At 48.8% G+C, this 13,883-nt stretch overlaps 1 protein-coding gene across 8 annotated transcripts in view; it reads left to right on the plus strand.

Annotated features, from left to right (window-relative positions):
• The window catches only part of RDH13 (retinol dehydrogenase 13), a 67,214-nt gene that overhangs the window by 33,150 nt on the left and 20,181 nt on the right, over positions 1-13,883 (plus strand). The window contains exons 1-2 of one of the 8 annotated variants that reach the window (XM_075596433.1): positions 8,920-9,143; positions 10,762-10,880. The exons of 1 other annotated variant lie outside the window; for it this stretch is intronic. In XM_075596433.1, the coding sequence (XP_075452548.1) occupies positions 9,076-9,143; positions 10,762-10,880 (187 nt within the window). In that variant the 5' untranslated portion in view covers positions 8,920-9,075. Of the gene's footprint in view, positions 1-8,919; positions 9,144-10,739; positions 10,943-13,883 lie in introns of those variants that run through there. 6 more of the 8 variants (XM_075596431.1, XM_075596437.1, XM_075596435.1 and 3 more) reach the window with 6 other exon arrangements.

The following is a 13,883-nucleotide window of genomic DNA, read 5'->3' on the forward strand; positions in this document are numbered from 1 at the left end:
AATCAGGCAGGTGGTGTTTAGTAATTAACTACCACACTGCTAGATTAAAGGCACATTACTGAACAGGGATAAGTCCCCTGTTACAGCATAGCAGATGGAGTCTGCATTGTCAGAGCAGATCCAAAATACCATACATATACACTTTAATATCTACACATATTAATAAGTTCCATTCTGGTGGGCTCAGTGGGTCGAAATTTGCCAGTTTTTAATGCCTACAGTGTGTCCACATATTGGCCAAATATCAACTCTCTGTGACCTCCAGAACTGGAGATACAGAAATGCACTTTAAAACATTAAAATACAGGATTATAATGAAACATGGGAGCAGGGGAACATACAGTTTCCTGACATGACAAGGTGTAAGCCACATTCCTGGACCGCAGTCCAGTTAACCCCTTGCCTCCCTGGTGAGGTCAGTGGGTGGCCATATGGGGTGCAACCCCTTTAATACCGGGCCAACCCCCCTCTCCCTCTACAATTACCATATATGTTTTGTCAATGTAGCATTGGGCACCCATGTCTTTTTGTTGTACACATTTGCCACGCTCAGTAGCACTCCTTTTGGCATAAATATATATATATATAAATATATAGACAGAAAAAGGAAAGAAAGTAGCGCCAATAGAGTAACAAAAGTATATATGAATAGCAAAAAATGATACTAAATAACCTAAAATAATAAAACCATTAATAATGTAATCTTAATAACTAGAATAAACAATTACATAAAAAGAAAAATAAATAACATAACAAATTCAAAGTCCAATGTCCAAACCCTAAGGTGAGTCCTGACAGGTAACAACAGGACAATGTACAGGATCCCAGGGGTCCCCGGCAGCTCTCACATGGAAAAACCAATTCCACAGCAGAATCTGTGAGAAAAACAAAACAGAGAGCGCACGCCCCATAGTGTAACACTGTAACATTTAATGTAGGGAAGAATGGGTGGGGGGATTAAAAACACTCACAATTTGCAAGTTAAAATATAGCAGTATGTGATTTATAATCACCACCAAGGCAGGTACAATCCGCAACAAGTAGAGAGTCCAAGAACAGCTGGAATCAGGCTCCCAAACAGCGCTGTCTCTCCGGTACCACTTGAAATCCTCCAATTCAGTAAGGTATCAGAGTAAAAAAAGGATGCGTATTGTAAAGGCGCCTGATGGTAAAAGGATATATATCAAACCAGTTGGAATACCAGGATTAGGCTCCAGACGGAAGGGTTAAAGGGAGATAAAAACACAATACGTAGCGTAATACTGTATGGTAAGGAGACAAACAACATATAATACACACAACATATATGACTAATGACTATCAGCTGAGATCAAGAGGTGATGGAATAATTAAAAAAACATTTAATAAAACATATTAAACCAATGGACATATGAAAAATAAAAAAATATAAAATTGTATTATTTAAAGGACAATGGAAATTTCGGACCAACACACTGCTACAACAGGTGGACTGCCCACTCACCGGACAGAAGATGTAAACGGCGGTGGATAATTTGGAGAGTATCCCCTCTCTGCTGCTCACACAGCCACTGCAACCGGTGTGGTCTGTAGGCGGAGAGTTGCACACGCCAGCCGGCGTGTGTGCGTGTAGCCTCTCTCTACACTCAGTGAAGGACGTGCAGATAGGATTAGATGAGCCACAGCAGATTCGCTTGAAGTTAGACAATAAGCGTCGGTTTGTACCAGCTGATTCGCCACCAGGCTTGAGCTTCCCTGGTTTGGGAGCGACGTTCTGACCTTAGCCAAGATTACCCGGCATTTAAAGCCGAGTTTCAACGAGTATTCGATTCTCCCGCTCGTCGGGAGATGGCATCTGTTTCTCTCCTCCAGATCACTCAGGGACGGCGAATGGTGACACAGTATGCTGTGGAATTCCGGACTCTAGCAGCCGAGACTAACTGGGGACAAGAGGCTCTCGTCTCCGTATTCTGGCAAGGCCTGGCAGATCCCATCAAGGACGAACTCTCTCGCCAATCCAGGCCGGATCAATTGGAGGTCCTCATTGATTTGGCTGTCCGAGTGGATCAACGTATCCAGGTACGCCGCTCTGAGCGTCAGCGCACTCGCTTCCATAACTTTCAAGTTCCGTTCTCCAGTACTCCCAGCAACACTCCTGCTCCCCCAAGTGCTACCATACCTCTTCGTCCTGCACTGGAGTTGCCAGAGCCAATGCAATTGGGGGTACAATGCATCCGCACACCGATACGGCAGTTCCGCCACGCCGGGGGATTGTGTTTCTACTGCGGATCCATGGAACATCTGGTTCGGGAGTGTCCACTGCGTCCGGGAAACGGGAACACCCAGTGAGTACAGAGGGGCTCTCTCGGGGTGTAATGTCTCCACGTCCCCTTTCTAAAGGTGAACTCCCTAAGAAACTTACATTTCCAGTCTCCCTTTCAGGCGATAAGTTCAAGACTTCTACCGCCACTTTCATTGAGTCAGGAGCTGGAGGAAACTTCGTGGATCTTGAATTCGCCAGGTTAAACCGCATACCACTCATGAGAAAGAAGGTTCCCATCGCACTCGTCGGTATCGATGGACGTCCTCTTACCCCGGCCCACATCTCCTTAGAGACGGCTCCCTTGCTTCTGTCCTCACATCTGCACAAGGAGATCTTAGTTCTCGATGCCATTCACGCTCCTGGGATACCCATCACCCTTGGCCTTCCTTGGCTACAGCTTAACAATCCTCTCATTGACTGGACTTCCTCTGCTCCCATTTCCTGGAGGCCGAGGTCAGGCGAGACTCATCAACTGCTGGCCAATACCTCTGTTCCCGAAGTTATCCTACCTTCCGTTTACCATCAATTCCGGGACGTTTTCAATAAGGTACAGTCAGACCTCTTGCCGCCACACAGGACTTACGATTGTCCGATCGATCTAGTTCCAGTTTACTCCCTACCCAAGTCCAAGACCTACCCCTTGTCGTTACCAGAATCTCACGCTATGGATGAATATATCCAGGAGAATCTCAAGAAAGGCTTTATTCGTCACTCCAATTCCCCAGCAGGGCCTGGGTTTTTCTTCGTCAAGAAAAAGGACGAGTCGTTGAGGCCTTGCATCGACTACAAGGGGTTTAAACCACATAACTATTAAAAATTGTTACCCCCTCCCCTTATTACCGAACTGTTCGATAAATTACAGGGGGCCAAGATTTTTTCCAAGTTGGATCTACGTGGTGCCTATAACCTGGTGCGCATCAGAAGGGGGATGAATGGAAGACGGCCTTCAACATGCGTAGTGGACACTACGAATATCTGGTAATGCCTTTCGGCTTATGTAATGCTCCCTCTGTCTTCCAGGATTTCATCAATGACGTCTTTCGTAAGGTACTCAATATTTTTGTTATTGTATACTTGGATGATATCCTGATTTTTTCCAAAGATCTCTAGGACCATATACGCCACACCTAGTATGTCCTTTCCCGTCTCCGTGAACACCATTTGTACGCCAAACTGGAGAAGTGCACCTTTCATCAGACCTCTACTCCGTTCCTGGGGTACATAATTTCCGATGAAGGGTTTATGATGGACTCCGGTAAACTTCAAGCAGTCATTGAATGGCCAAGACCCAACTCTCTCAAGGCCATACAACGTTTTTTAGGGTTCGCTAATTATTATCGTAAGTTTATACAGAGTTTTTCCACCATTGTGGCACCCCTTACTGCGCTCACCAAAAAAGGAGCTGATCCTTCTGCTTGGTCATCCGAGGCCATCTCCGCCTTCGAGACACTCAAGGAAGCCTTTATATCCGCACCTATTCTCCGTCATCCCAACATTGAACTTCCCTTCGTCCTGGAGGTCGACGCTTCTGATTGCGGCGCTGGTGCCGTTCTTTCTCAGAGACCCACGCCCCAAGATAAGTTACATCCCTGTGCATATTTTTCCAAGAAATTCTCGTCTGCCGAGAGGAACTATGACGTGGGTAACAGGGAACTTCTGGCCGTGAAGATGGCTCTTCAAGAGTGGAGACACCTGCTGGAGGGGTCAAAAGAGCCGTTTACTATTCTCACGGACCACAAGAACCTTCTTTACATAGAGAACGCTCAACGCCTTGGTCCACGACAGGCTCGTTGGGCTCTTTTTTTTCCTCGATTCGATTTTCACCTTTCCTATATCCCCGGGACCAAGAACGTAAAGGCAGACGCACTCTCCCGAATACATTCTTCTGAAGAGAGGCCAGAGGAATCTTTGGAGACTATCCTTCTGCATGAGAGGATTCTCGTCACGTCGTCTTTCAAGAATCTTGACAAGATTTTGCACTCCCAGAGACGCATTCCCAAGGACTTGGTCGTTCCCGACAACAAACTCTTTGTACCTTCCAAATTTGTTCCAGAGGTCCTGTCTTGGGGTCACTCCTCTAAATCTGCAGGTCATCCAGGTTTTAAGAAGACTACTGATCTCATTCGTCGGAATTTCTGGTGGCCAAGGATGTCTCAAGTTATTCTGGAGTTTACCCGCGCCTGCCCCACGTGCGCTCAAAGCAAGACTCCCCGTCAAAAGCCTCAGGGTTTTCTGTTACCCCTTCCTGTTCCCGACCGCCCCTGGTCCCACATTTCGATGGACTTCATCGTGGAGTTGCCCAGGTCCAGAGGAATGAACACTATCTTGGTGGTCGTGGACAGGTTCTCGAAGATGTCCCATTTCATTCCACTTAAAGGATTACCCACCTCCCCCGCCCTTGCTGATATCTTTACGGAGCAGATTTTCCGGATTCATGGGATCCCTTCGTCCATTGTTTCTGACAGAGGTTCTCAGTTCGTATCCAAATTTTGGGGAGCTTTCACGAAGAGATTGGGCATCTCTTCTTCTTTCTCTTCCGCCTATCATCCTCAGTCCAATGGACAAACGGAGAGAATCAATCAATCCCTGGAGAAGTACCTGAGATGTTTCATATCCGATTTCCAGGATGATTGGGCTCAACTCCTCTCTTGGGCAGAGTATGCCGTCAATTCTGCCAAAAACGAGTCCACACGGGAGTCGCCCATCTTTATAAATTATGGGTTCCACCCTCCCTGTCTTCCCATCCCCAACATCCCTTCTGGAGTACCAGCCGTAGATGAACGCATTTCTTCCCTCCAAACCGCATGGTCCAGGATTCAGTCTACCCTTCTCAACTCCTCCCGCAGATTGAAACTACAGGCCGATCGTCGTCGTCGTTCGGCGCCCAGTTACAAACCAGGGGATTTGGTATGGCACTCCTCTAAGAATATCCACCTCAAGGTACCATCTCCCAAACTGGCACCTAAGTTCCTGGGTCCCTTCCCTATTTGTGAACAAATCAATCCCATGGCATTCCGGCTCCAACTACCACCCAGTATGAAGATTCCCAATGTCTTTCATGTGTCCCTCTTAAAACCATTTATCTCCAGTCACTTCTTTCCGGATCAGACTCGTAAACCGGATCCCATTACTGTACAAAATAACGAGGAATAGGAAGTTCACGCTCTTTTGGATTCTCGCCTATCCAGGGGTCAGCTCCAGTTCTTGGTGCAGTGGAAGGGCTTTGGCCCTGAAGAGAGATCCTGGGTACCTTCAAAGGACATTCATGCCCCGGCCCTTCTTAAGTCCTTCAGGAAGAAGTATCCAGAGAAACCGTTATTGGACCGTCCTGAGGCCGTTCCTGAAGAGGGGGGTACTGTCAGGAATCGGCGTTCTCCACGCTTCCCACACATTGCACCCCCTTCCCGCAGGGAGCCCCTGGACACACAAAACAAACCTGCCTTACCGGCCTCCACGGCTCCTCGCCCCTGCCGCTGTCGCGGGATCACTCCCCTCTGCGTTTCCTCTGCTCAGCGCCGGGCGCGCCCACGCCCTCCTGCACACGCACCTGCACCATCCACTGGCTCGGTACACGCGCGTACACGAGTTACGGAGCACGCTCAGTCTGCACACTCTTCTTCCCGTCCCCCGGACCTCAGGCTCCGCCCCCGCACACTGCACAGGCATGCTCAGGTTACCAACAAGACTCACCTGGCCTGTTATGCCTGCACCAATCTGCAGTGTCTCCCTGTAGCTCTTCCTGTCCCGCCTCCGTTCCTAATTGGACCTTCCTGCTTTGTCTAGCTCCTCTCTGCTCTCAGTCTTTGCTCGACATAGTCTCTGTATGGAAGTACTTCTGGATTCTCTCAGTGTTTTCACAGGTTCTGACGCAGCTCGTACGACTACCCCCTCTGGCTCTCGATCTCGGCACTCCTTGGACAATGCTCACTCTGGTAACCCCTTGAACACGGCTTGGACTACGACCTATCTCCACTCCCTGACTTTGGCGAGGCATCCTTCACTCTATCTCTACAACCGGTACCGGCAAGTATTGTCTACCTTACTACACCTGGCCTGGCAACGCTTCATACCACACTCCGGACACGCTCCCTTTGCTGCGGGTGCGTGTATTACCACTTCCTCTCGGCGCCAAATGTGGAGTGCTGCCCCTTCTACTGACTGGCTCATCCACAGTCAGGTCAGTCTTAGGCTGCGGTCCCAGTACAGTCTGTGCGCACGGCGCGGCGTGCACTGTGCGTGTAAGCACCGCCCCTCAATGGGGCTGGGCCCACTACGCACCGTCACGCAGAAGGTGCAGCCGCGCCGTGCTGCAGGGTTTTTCCCTACTCAATGAAATTGAGTTTACTGCTAGCGACGGAGGCGTGGCCACGCCTCCACCGGCGGTTCACCCAATGAGAGCGAACCAGTCGCGTGACGTAATGGCCACGCCCCCGCAAATCCCCGATCACGCCCCCTCCCGTCGCAAGATTTTCCTCTCCTCACAGACCGCAGATCGCGGTTAGCGCTGTGACACGCGCCGCCCCCCCGCCGGGCGCGCATGTCACAGACATTACTGGGACCGCAGCCTAAGAACCATACCCCTGCCTCTGATTCCCCCCAGGGGAGATGCTAAACACCCCTTCAGCCAACCAGAGACTGACCTATGTGGGGAAGAGTCAGCAGTGCTGCTCCAAGTGCTTTATTCTGTTTGAGCTGAGCAAGAGTGAGGAACATCAACCAACCTCTCCAAAGGTGCCCCATGCAAGAGCTGCTTGTGCTTCTACTTAGAGCCCCCACACCAATTGGGGTGGCTCTGCCAAGTTACACTACCACGGATGCTGTGGGCCAGTGTGCCCTTATTGATGCGTCCGGAGGTGCCAGCAGTCCGGTGCCACGAGAATCCACCGTTGCTGAGCCTGCTGAGTGCCGTGCACCCATGTATCATCGGTCCCAGGACTGGGACCTGTGCTTGCTGCTGTTCCTGAGGGTGAGTGGACTGCCCCAGGGGTGTCGGGTGTGAGTACCCAGGTGACTGCGGAGCAAGGTAGCTCCATAAGTATGGTCGCCCGGGCGACTGACTCGCCCCGGCATCGCATCCTGGTGGAGGTTCCGCCACCCGTTGCTGTCCAAGATGACTTCAGCCGGGCAGGACCTGTGGGGAAGAGCCTACCTCCTACCTGCTGTCTAAAGTCAAGCTCCAGTCTAGATGTGTCAATCCAGGAGGCTGCGGAGGTTCCGGTCCATCATAGGAGCTCCATGATCCCGGATGACTTCAGCGCTGCCCCAGACCTGCCTGCGGAGGAATCCGGGGACCTCTTCTACCTGCAGTCTGCTGAGGTTATCGCTCCTTCTGCTTTGCAGGCTCCGGTCGCGGCCTACTTGGATGAGGCACCAGGTGCTGCCTTGCCCGGTGCGCAGGGTGGTGACGAACTTCTGGTCCAACCGGAAGTGACGTCCTCGCTACCACCGTGCTCGAGTCTGCACGGTGGTCTCGCGAGATTGGTGGTAGCTGATGACCTCATCAAGATGGTGCCCGCAGAGCCGGTTACACCACCGCTAGCGCCTGAAGTGGGAGTGTGATCCTGCCTCCACCCGAGGCTTCCTGCTTCTTGGCCCACTGTGAGGGAGAGGGTCACCGTGTCCCTACCACCAGGCCCTTGTTCTCTCCCAGGGGCCAAGGAAAACCCACAGTACAGAGACAAGTCATGGACTCTGCTACACCCCAACCACTGGCCCTAGAACCCCATATCCCACAATCCCATTTCACCCCGTGCAAGACATTGTAGACTTGGCCCAGACACCTTCTGCCCCTGCAATGGCCTCATCCTCCACCATTAGCTCTGTGTGGGTAAAAGCTTTCTATGGGGGTTGTTTAGGAAGGTTGCAAGTACTATAAGTAATTTCCCCTGCTCTTATGTTAGAAGAGCTTGTATACTATCATCGCTGTGGTCAGTGGATGATGTGGGTCTCTGGACTGTATAATAATATGAATATGTGTATCACTGATATGTTATCTGTTACCTTGCAGGTTCCGGACTGACAGATGGTGCAATAAATTGGGATTCAGTTAGGGACCATTGAATTTCACCCATGGGAGAGTGTAACATGGTAAGTCCCTTCTACCTGTCTCTCCTACCTGTCACGTCTGTCCTAAGCAGTCTGGGCAGTGACAGGTTAATCTGTGGGGGGGGGGGGGGGGAAGAGGGGGAGGGGGGGAGGGGGAGGGGAGGAGGGTGAAACAGTGCTACACAAGCATTGGTGACCAGTGCAGCAGGACTACATTTCCCAGCATCCTCTAGCAATGACCTCTGCAAGGAGCAATAGCGGCAGATTGCAGTTGTGTTGCACTGTCCAGTGCAGTTGCATGTGTCCAAGGATGTCAGCTTACCTAAGGGCTCAAATTAGTGACATTTGGTCCAGAAAAGTGTATTTTAATGGAAAATTTACGATTTGCATCAGTGAGAGTCTGCTGCTAAAAAAAACAGTGCGACTGCTCACAAATCAGTGAGGACAGAGTTGACAGATGTATGTCAGTTGCCAACCAACTGAGTGTGCGGGGCATATACTCTGTCACCTGTCTGCATAGTAGCAGCTGTGAGTGTGCGAGCACATATTCTCTCACCAGCCTGCATGGCAGCAGCCAGCACGTAGCAGGAAGTGCTGCTGGACTAGAAGCTCCTCCTGCAATGTGCAGCCCTCTGTGACCTCCTGCTTCCTTGCGCTGCTGAAAGATCTCAGTGATCAGTGCATGCCCGGGTATTTCCTGCAAGCCTCTGTGTGCCTCGTAATAATCAATGTTCAATAAGTATTTACTACGCGCCTCCATGGTGGGGACAGTCGTGGGGGGAGCAATCATTCTAAAGTGAGTAGTGTGTGTGTGTGTATGAGAGAGTGAGATTGTGTGTGTGTGTGTGTGTTGCATGTCATCAGATCACCTGCTGTCTTGGTACCTATTCGTTTATAAAAGCAGGATATAGTAGAATATCCATAATCGGTGCTAGGAAACATTATAGTTACATGATTCTGTAAATAAACATGGTCTGGGAGCCACATCAAATGTTTATAACCCGAGCCTCTTTCTCAGCTGATGGATCTGCAAAGCATTACTTTTGCGACAAGAGCGTTATTTCATTCAATTGCTGTAACCAAACTCTTGTTGCTCTTGAATTGTCCCCATTCAGCAGTGTCCTCAGTTGTTTCCCCCCCCTCCCCCATCATCCCAAACAAAATCACTTGTTACAATGCATATTGGATGTTTATGTTATTGGCTGTAAAATAATGATACCTGCTGCACACCATAAATGAAATCAGTAATACAGTTACGGTGCCCCTGTGATCAGGGATGGCCTGTGAGTAATCCAGTATATATGGTAAAAAAAAAAAAAAAGCAACACAGGGCACTACGGATTTTCCTATCAATTTATTAAGCGATGCACCGCTATTTAGCTTAATAAATAGATTAGAAAATCCGTAGTGCCCTGTGTTGCTTTTTCTTACCATATATGTCAGCGGTGCGGAAACTGGGGGACACACCCCCAGGGGGGCGTAAGACTTTTATAGGGGGGGGGGGCGGCATTTACAGAGGTCCCGTGCTAAGAGCGAGAGGCCTCTGTAAACTTACCCGGCTCCAGTCACGCATCTCTATGACAACGCGGCGTCAAATGATGCCCGTTGCCATGGAGACGGGACTTCAAATGGCGCCGCGGGTCACGTGACATCACATGACCCTGCAGCATAATTTGACGCAACATTAGGCTGCGGTCCCAGTCATGACCGCAACCGCTAACCGCAATCTGCGGTCTCCAGGAGAGAGGGAGCTTGCGATGGGAGGGGGCGTGGTTGGGGATTTGCGGGGGCGTGGCCATCACGTCACACGGCTGGTTGGCCCTCATTGGGTGAACCGCCGGTGGGGGCGTGGCCGCGCCTCCGTCGCAAGGTTTAAACTCAATTTCATTGAGTTTAAAAAACCTTGCAGTACGGCGTGGCTGCACCTTCAGCGTGAAGGTGAGTACTGGGCCCTTCCCCATTGAGGGGCGGTGCTTACACGTACAGTGCACGTCGAGGTGTGCGCTGTAGCAGTGACTGGGAACACAGCCTAAGAGGTGAAGGAGGCGCGACGAAGGAGCAGAGCAGGTAGGGGGGGGGGCACAGCGCAGGGAGTTTGCGCGCCGCTGATGTATGTAATTGGCTGTAATATGTATTTGATATCGTTTTGGACACTAAGGGCCAATAAATGAATGCAGATTTGCAGAATAAGCAGTAATACTTGTTCTAACCGTGATGACCTAATAGGCTATAATATTTCTGTGTATAACATGGCTAAATCTGCATAGCATTCTCGTAACAGATATGGATAGCTACATGTCAAGGCAGGGAAATAATTCCATTTGGGTTCTAAATTGCATTGAATAATAGCAAAGTTCTCTGAAAATTAAATACTAATGTATTATTTAAGTAGTTTGTGTCTCACTTTTTTTTAGGGATTATACGGGCGGGGGAAACTGTCCAAGCAAAGCAACAATAGTGGGAAAGACTGTGATAGTAACAGGAGCAAATACCGGGATTGGTAAAGAAACAGCCCTGGAACTTGCCAAGAGAGGTAACATACTGTACCTACAATATTGGCATTAAGGACAATTCTACGTGATGCAGAGGTTGGTGGTGAGATATTGGCAAAATGTATCTTGTTCTTCATAACAAAAAAAATACATATTTTTTTCCTACGGATAACAGTTTACGTTACCACTCCCTTTAATGAGATGCGTTGCCTTAATGCCGGCATTTTACGTAACATTTTTTTTTTTTTTTTGTAACTTAAATTTTATTAGTTTATAATTTTATAATATTATACAATACAATATATTACAAAATACATTATATCATGGTGATTCTCAGTGTATCTGGAAGTATAATGTTACTAATATCAATGGAATAGAACTTTAATCTGTGGTCAGACTGGTGGGCCTAAAGGGGTATCGAGACACGGCTCGCTTTCCGGGGTCCATATTATGGTGTCAAACCCCCCTTCTAATCGGGGGGGACCAGGTGTAAAAGCTCAGTCACCGAATCAATAACCGCCCTGCCGATTAGTCGGCTGACACACGACTCATCCAGACGACGTATACATAGACAGGTAGACAACTACATGGGTAGACAAACAAACGTGAAGACCGACAAACAATCAACCATACGGACGGACAAACCGGTAGACAAACATTGATCCAAGAGGAAGAGGGGGGGAGGGGGGGAAGAGGGGGTTGGGATGGATGCTAGTGTTCGTGAGTGTGTCTCAGAGTTGTTACGCTGCCTCTCTAGGTATGTTACCTGTTTGAGATGTAATCATCTTATGCCGAGCATGGGTGTAGCACACCTCTCCCAAGGAGAACGGACTTGGAAACTATCATAGCCAGATTGATGCCCTTTCTAACCCCGGGATGTCTGTCTGTGCCAACCAAGGCGTCCAGACTTTTAGATAATTGTCGCCAGTGTCGTTAACCAGACTCGTTAACTTTTCCATCTGGCAGATAAACCAAATACGATTCCGAATTTTTGGGATGGTTGGTATGTCTGAGCTTTTCCATAGTGCTGCGATCTCACACCGCGTTGCGAGTGCAAAGTGAGCAATAAGTTTATTATGAGCTTTAGAGAGACCCGCTAGTGGTCTGTTCAAGAGAAACAGCCACGGATCTGGGGGAATAGTGAGATCAAACAGTCTCTGTATCCAAAGTCTAATTGTCTCCCAGAATGAGGAGATCCGCGGGCAAGACCACAGCATATGTAGCAGGTCTGCTGATCCTCCACATTGGCGCGGGCACAGCGGGGAGGATCCCGGCACGAACCTTGATAATTTTAGTGGGGTAAGGAACCATCGCATCAGGACCTTATATGCGTTTTCCTTGAGGGTGGAACATATGGAGCACTTTGCTGTGGCTAGAAAAATAGCACTCCAGTCCTCGTCTTCCAGACATTCTCCGATGTCTGTTTCCCAGCGCAATCTAAATGAGGGTATCTCATGGGTTTGTTTGCTAGAACTGATCACTTCGCTGTATAGCTGCGAGGTAAGTCCCTTTGTGTCGGTCTCTGCCAGACAGAGCTTTTCGAAGGATGTCAATTGTGGGTACGGGGCAAATTTGTTATAGAACGCCCTGATCTGGAGGTATCTAAAGAATTCTGAGTGGGGGATCTCTTTTTCTAATCTGATGTGATCAAACGTCTTAACTTTTCTGTCATGGCCTTCCAGATCTTTAATCCGATTATAACCTTTCTTTTTCCAAATTGAGATATTACCGACCGATAGGCCCGGCACGAACTCGGAATTGTTCCACAGGGGTGACATCATAGAGCGTGTCGTTGTGAGGGAATGTTTAAATTTTGTGGCCTCCCAGATTGACAATGAGTTGGTCATTGAGGATAGCGGCATGTTGGCGCCTTTTCGCACCATTTTGGGGAGCCAGATTAGATTACGTAATTCTATAGGTTCACAGGCTGCGCTCTCTAATTCGACCCATCTCTTAGATCTCGGGTCAGACTGCCATTGCACAATTTGGCTCAACTGTGCCGCTTTGTAATATGATAACAGGCAGGGTACCGCTAGACCCCCAGCCAAGACCGGCCTTTTCATATTAATTTTGCTGACTCTTGGTTTTTTACCTCCCCATATAAACTTGGAGATGTCGGATTGAAGCGAGTGCAGGTCCTTCAATCTGAGTGGCACTGAGAGAGTTTGGAAGAGATATAAAATACGGGGGAGTAAGTTCATTTTAACACTATGGATTCTTCCTATCCAGGAGATCCTTTTAGATGTCCACTTTTGTAGGACTGATTTTAGTGTCCGGATTAGGTTGGGGTAATTTGCGTCGTATATTTCTTTGACGTTTCTGGTGATGTGGACACCCAGATATTTTATAGATTTGTGTTGCCAGTGAAATTTAAAGTTTAGTTTTAATAGTTTTTCTATATGGCTGGGGAGATTGACATTGAGAGCCTCAGATTTGGATTGATTGATTTTGAAGCCGGAAATTTTAGAAAACCTGTTTAGCAGGTCAAATAAGTTCGGTAGTGAGGTGAGGGGTTTCGTGATCATCAAGAGGATGTCATCTGCGTACAGGGCCGCTTTATGGGTTTGGGAGTATGCGTTTAACCCTGAGATGTCAGGGTTTCCTCTGATTTGCGCCGCCAGGGGTTCGATACAGAGGGCGAATAGGAGGGGCGATAATGGGCAACCCTGTCTCGTACCACTCCTAATTTGGAAGGGCCGAGAGGGGTAGCCTTGGTGTACCACCCTGGCGGTGGGGTTAGAGTACAGCGATAGAATCGCATCACTCACCCGATCTCCAAAGCCAAATGCCGCAAGCGTCTCCTTTAGGTAGGGCCAGTCTATCCTATCGAAAGCCTTTTCGGCGTCCAGACTTAACAACATACTTTGAGCAGTGTCAATAGTGGCCAAATCTATCAGATCTATAAATCGACGGGTATTATCTGCTGCTTGTCGGCCCTTGATAAATCCGACCTGATCTGGATGTATGAGTCTGGGTAGGATAAGACATATTCTATTGGCCAATAACTTTGCATATAGCTTGATATCTGTATTGATTAGTGATAT

Source organism: Ascaphus truei, chromosome 4 (genome assembly GCF_040206685.1).
Source record: "Ascaphus truei isolate aAscTru1 chromosome 4, aAscTru1.hap1, whole genome shotgun sequence".
In the NCBI taxonomy this organism is placed as follows: domain Eukaryota; kingdom Metazoa; phylum Chordata; class Amphibia; order Anura; family Ascaphidae; genus Ascaphus; species Ascaphus truei.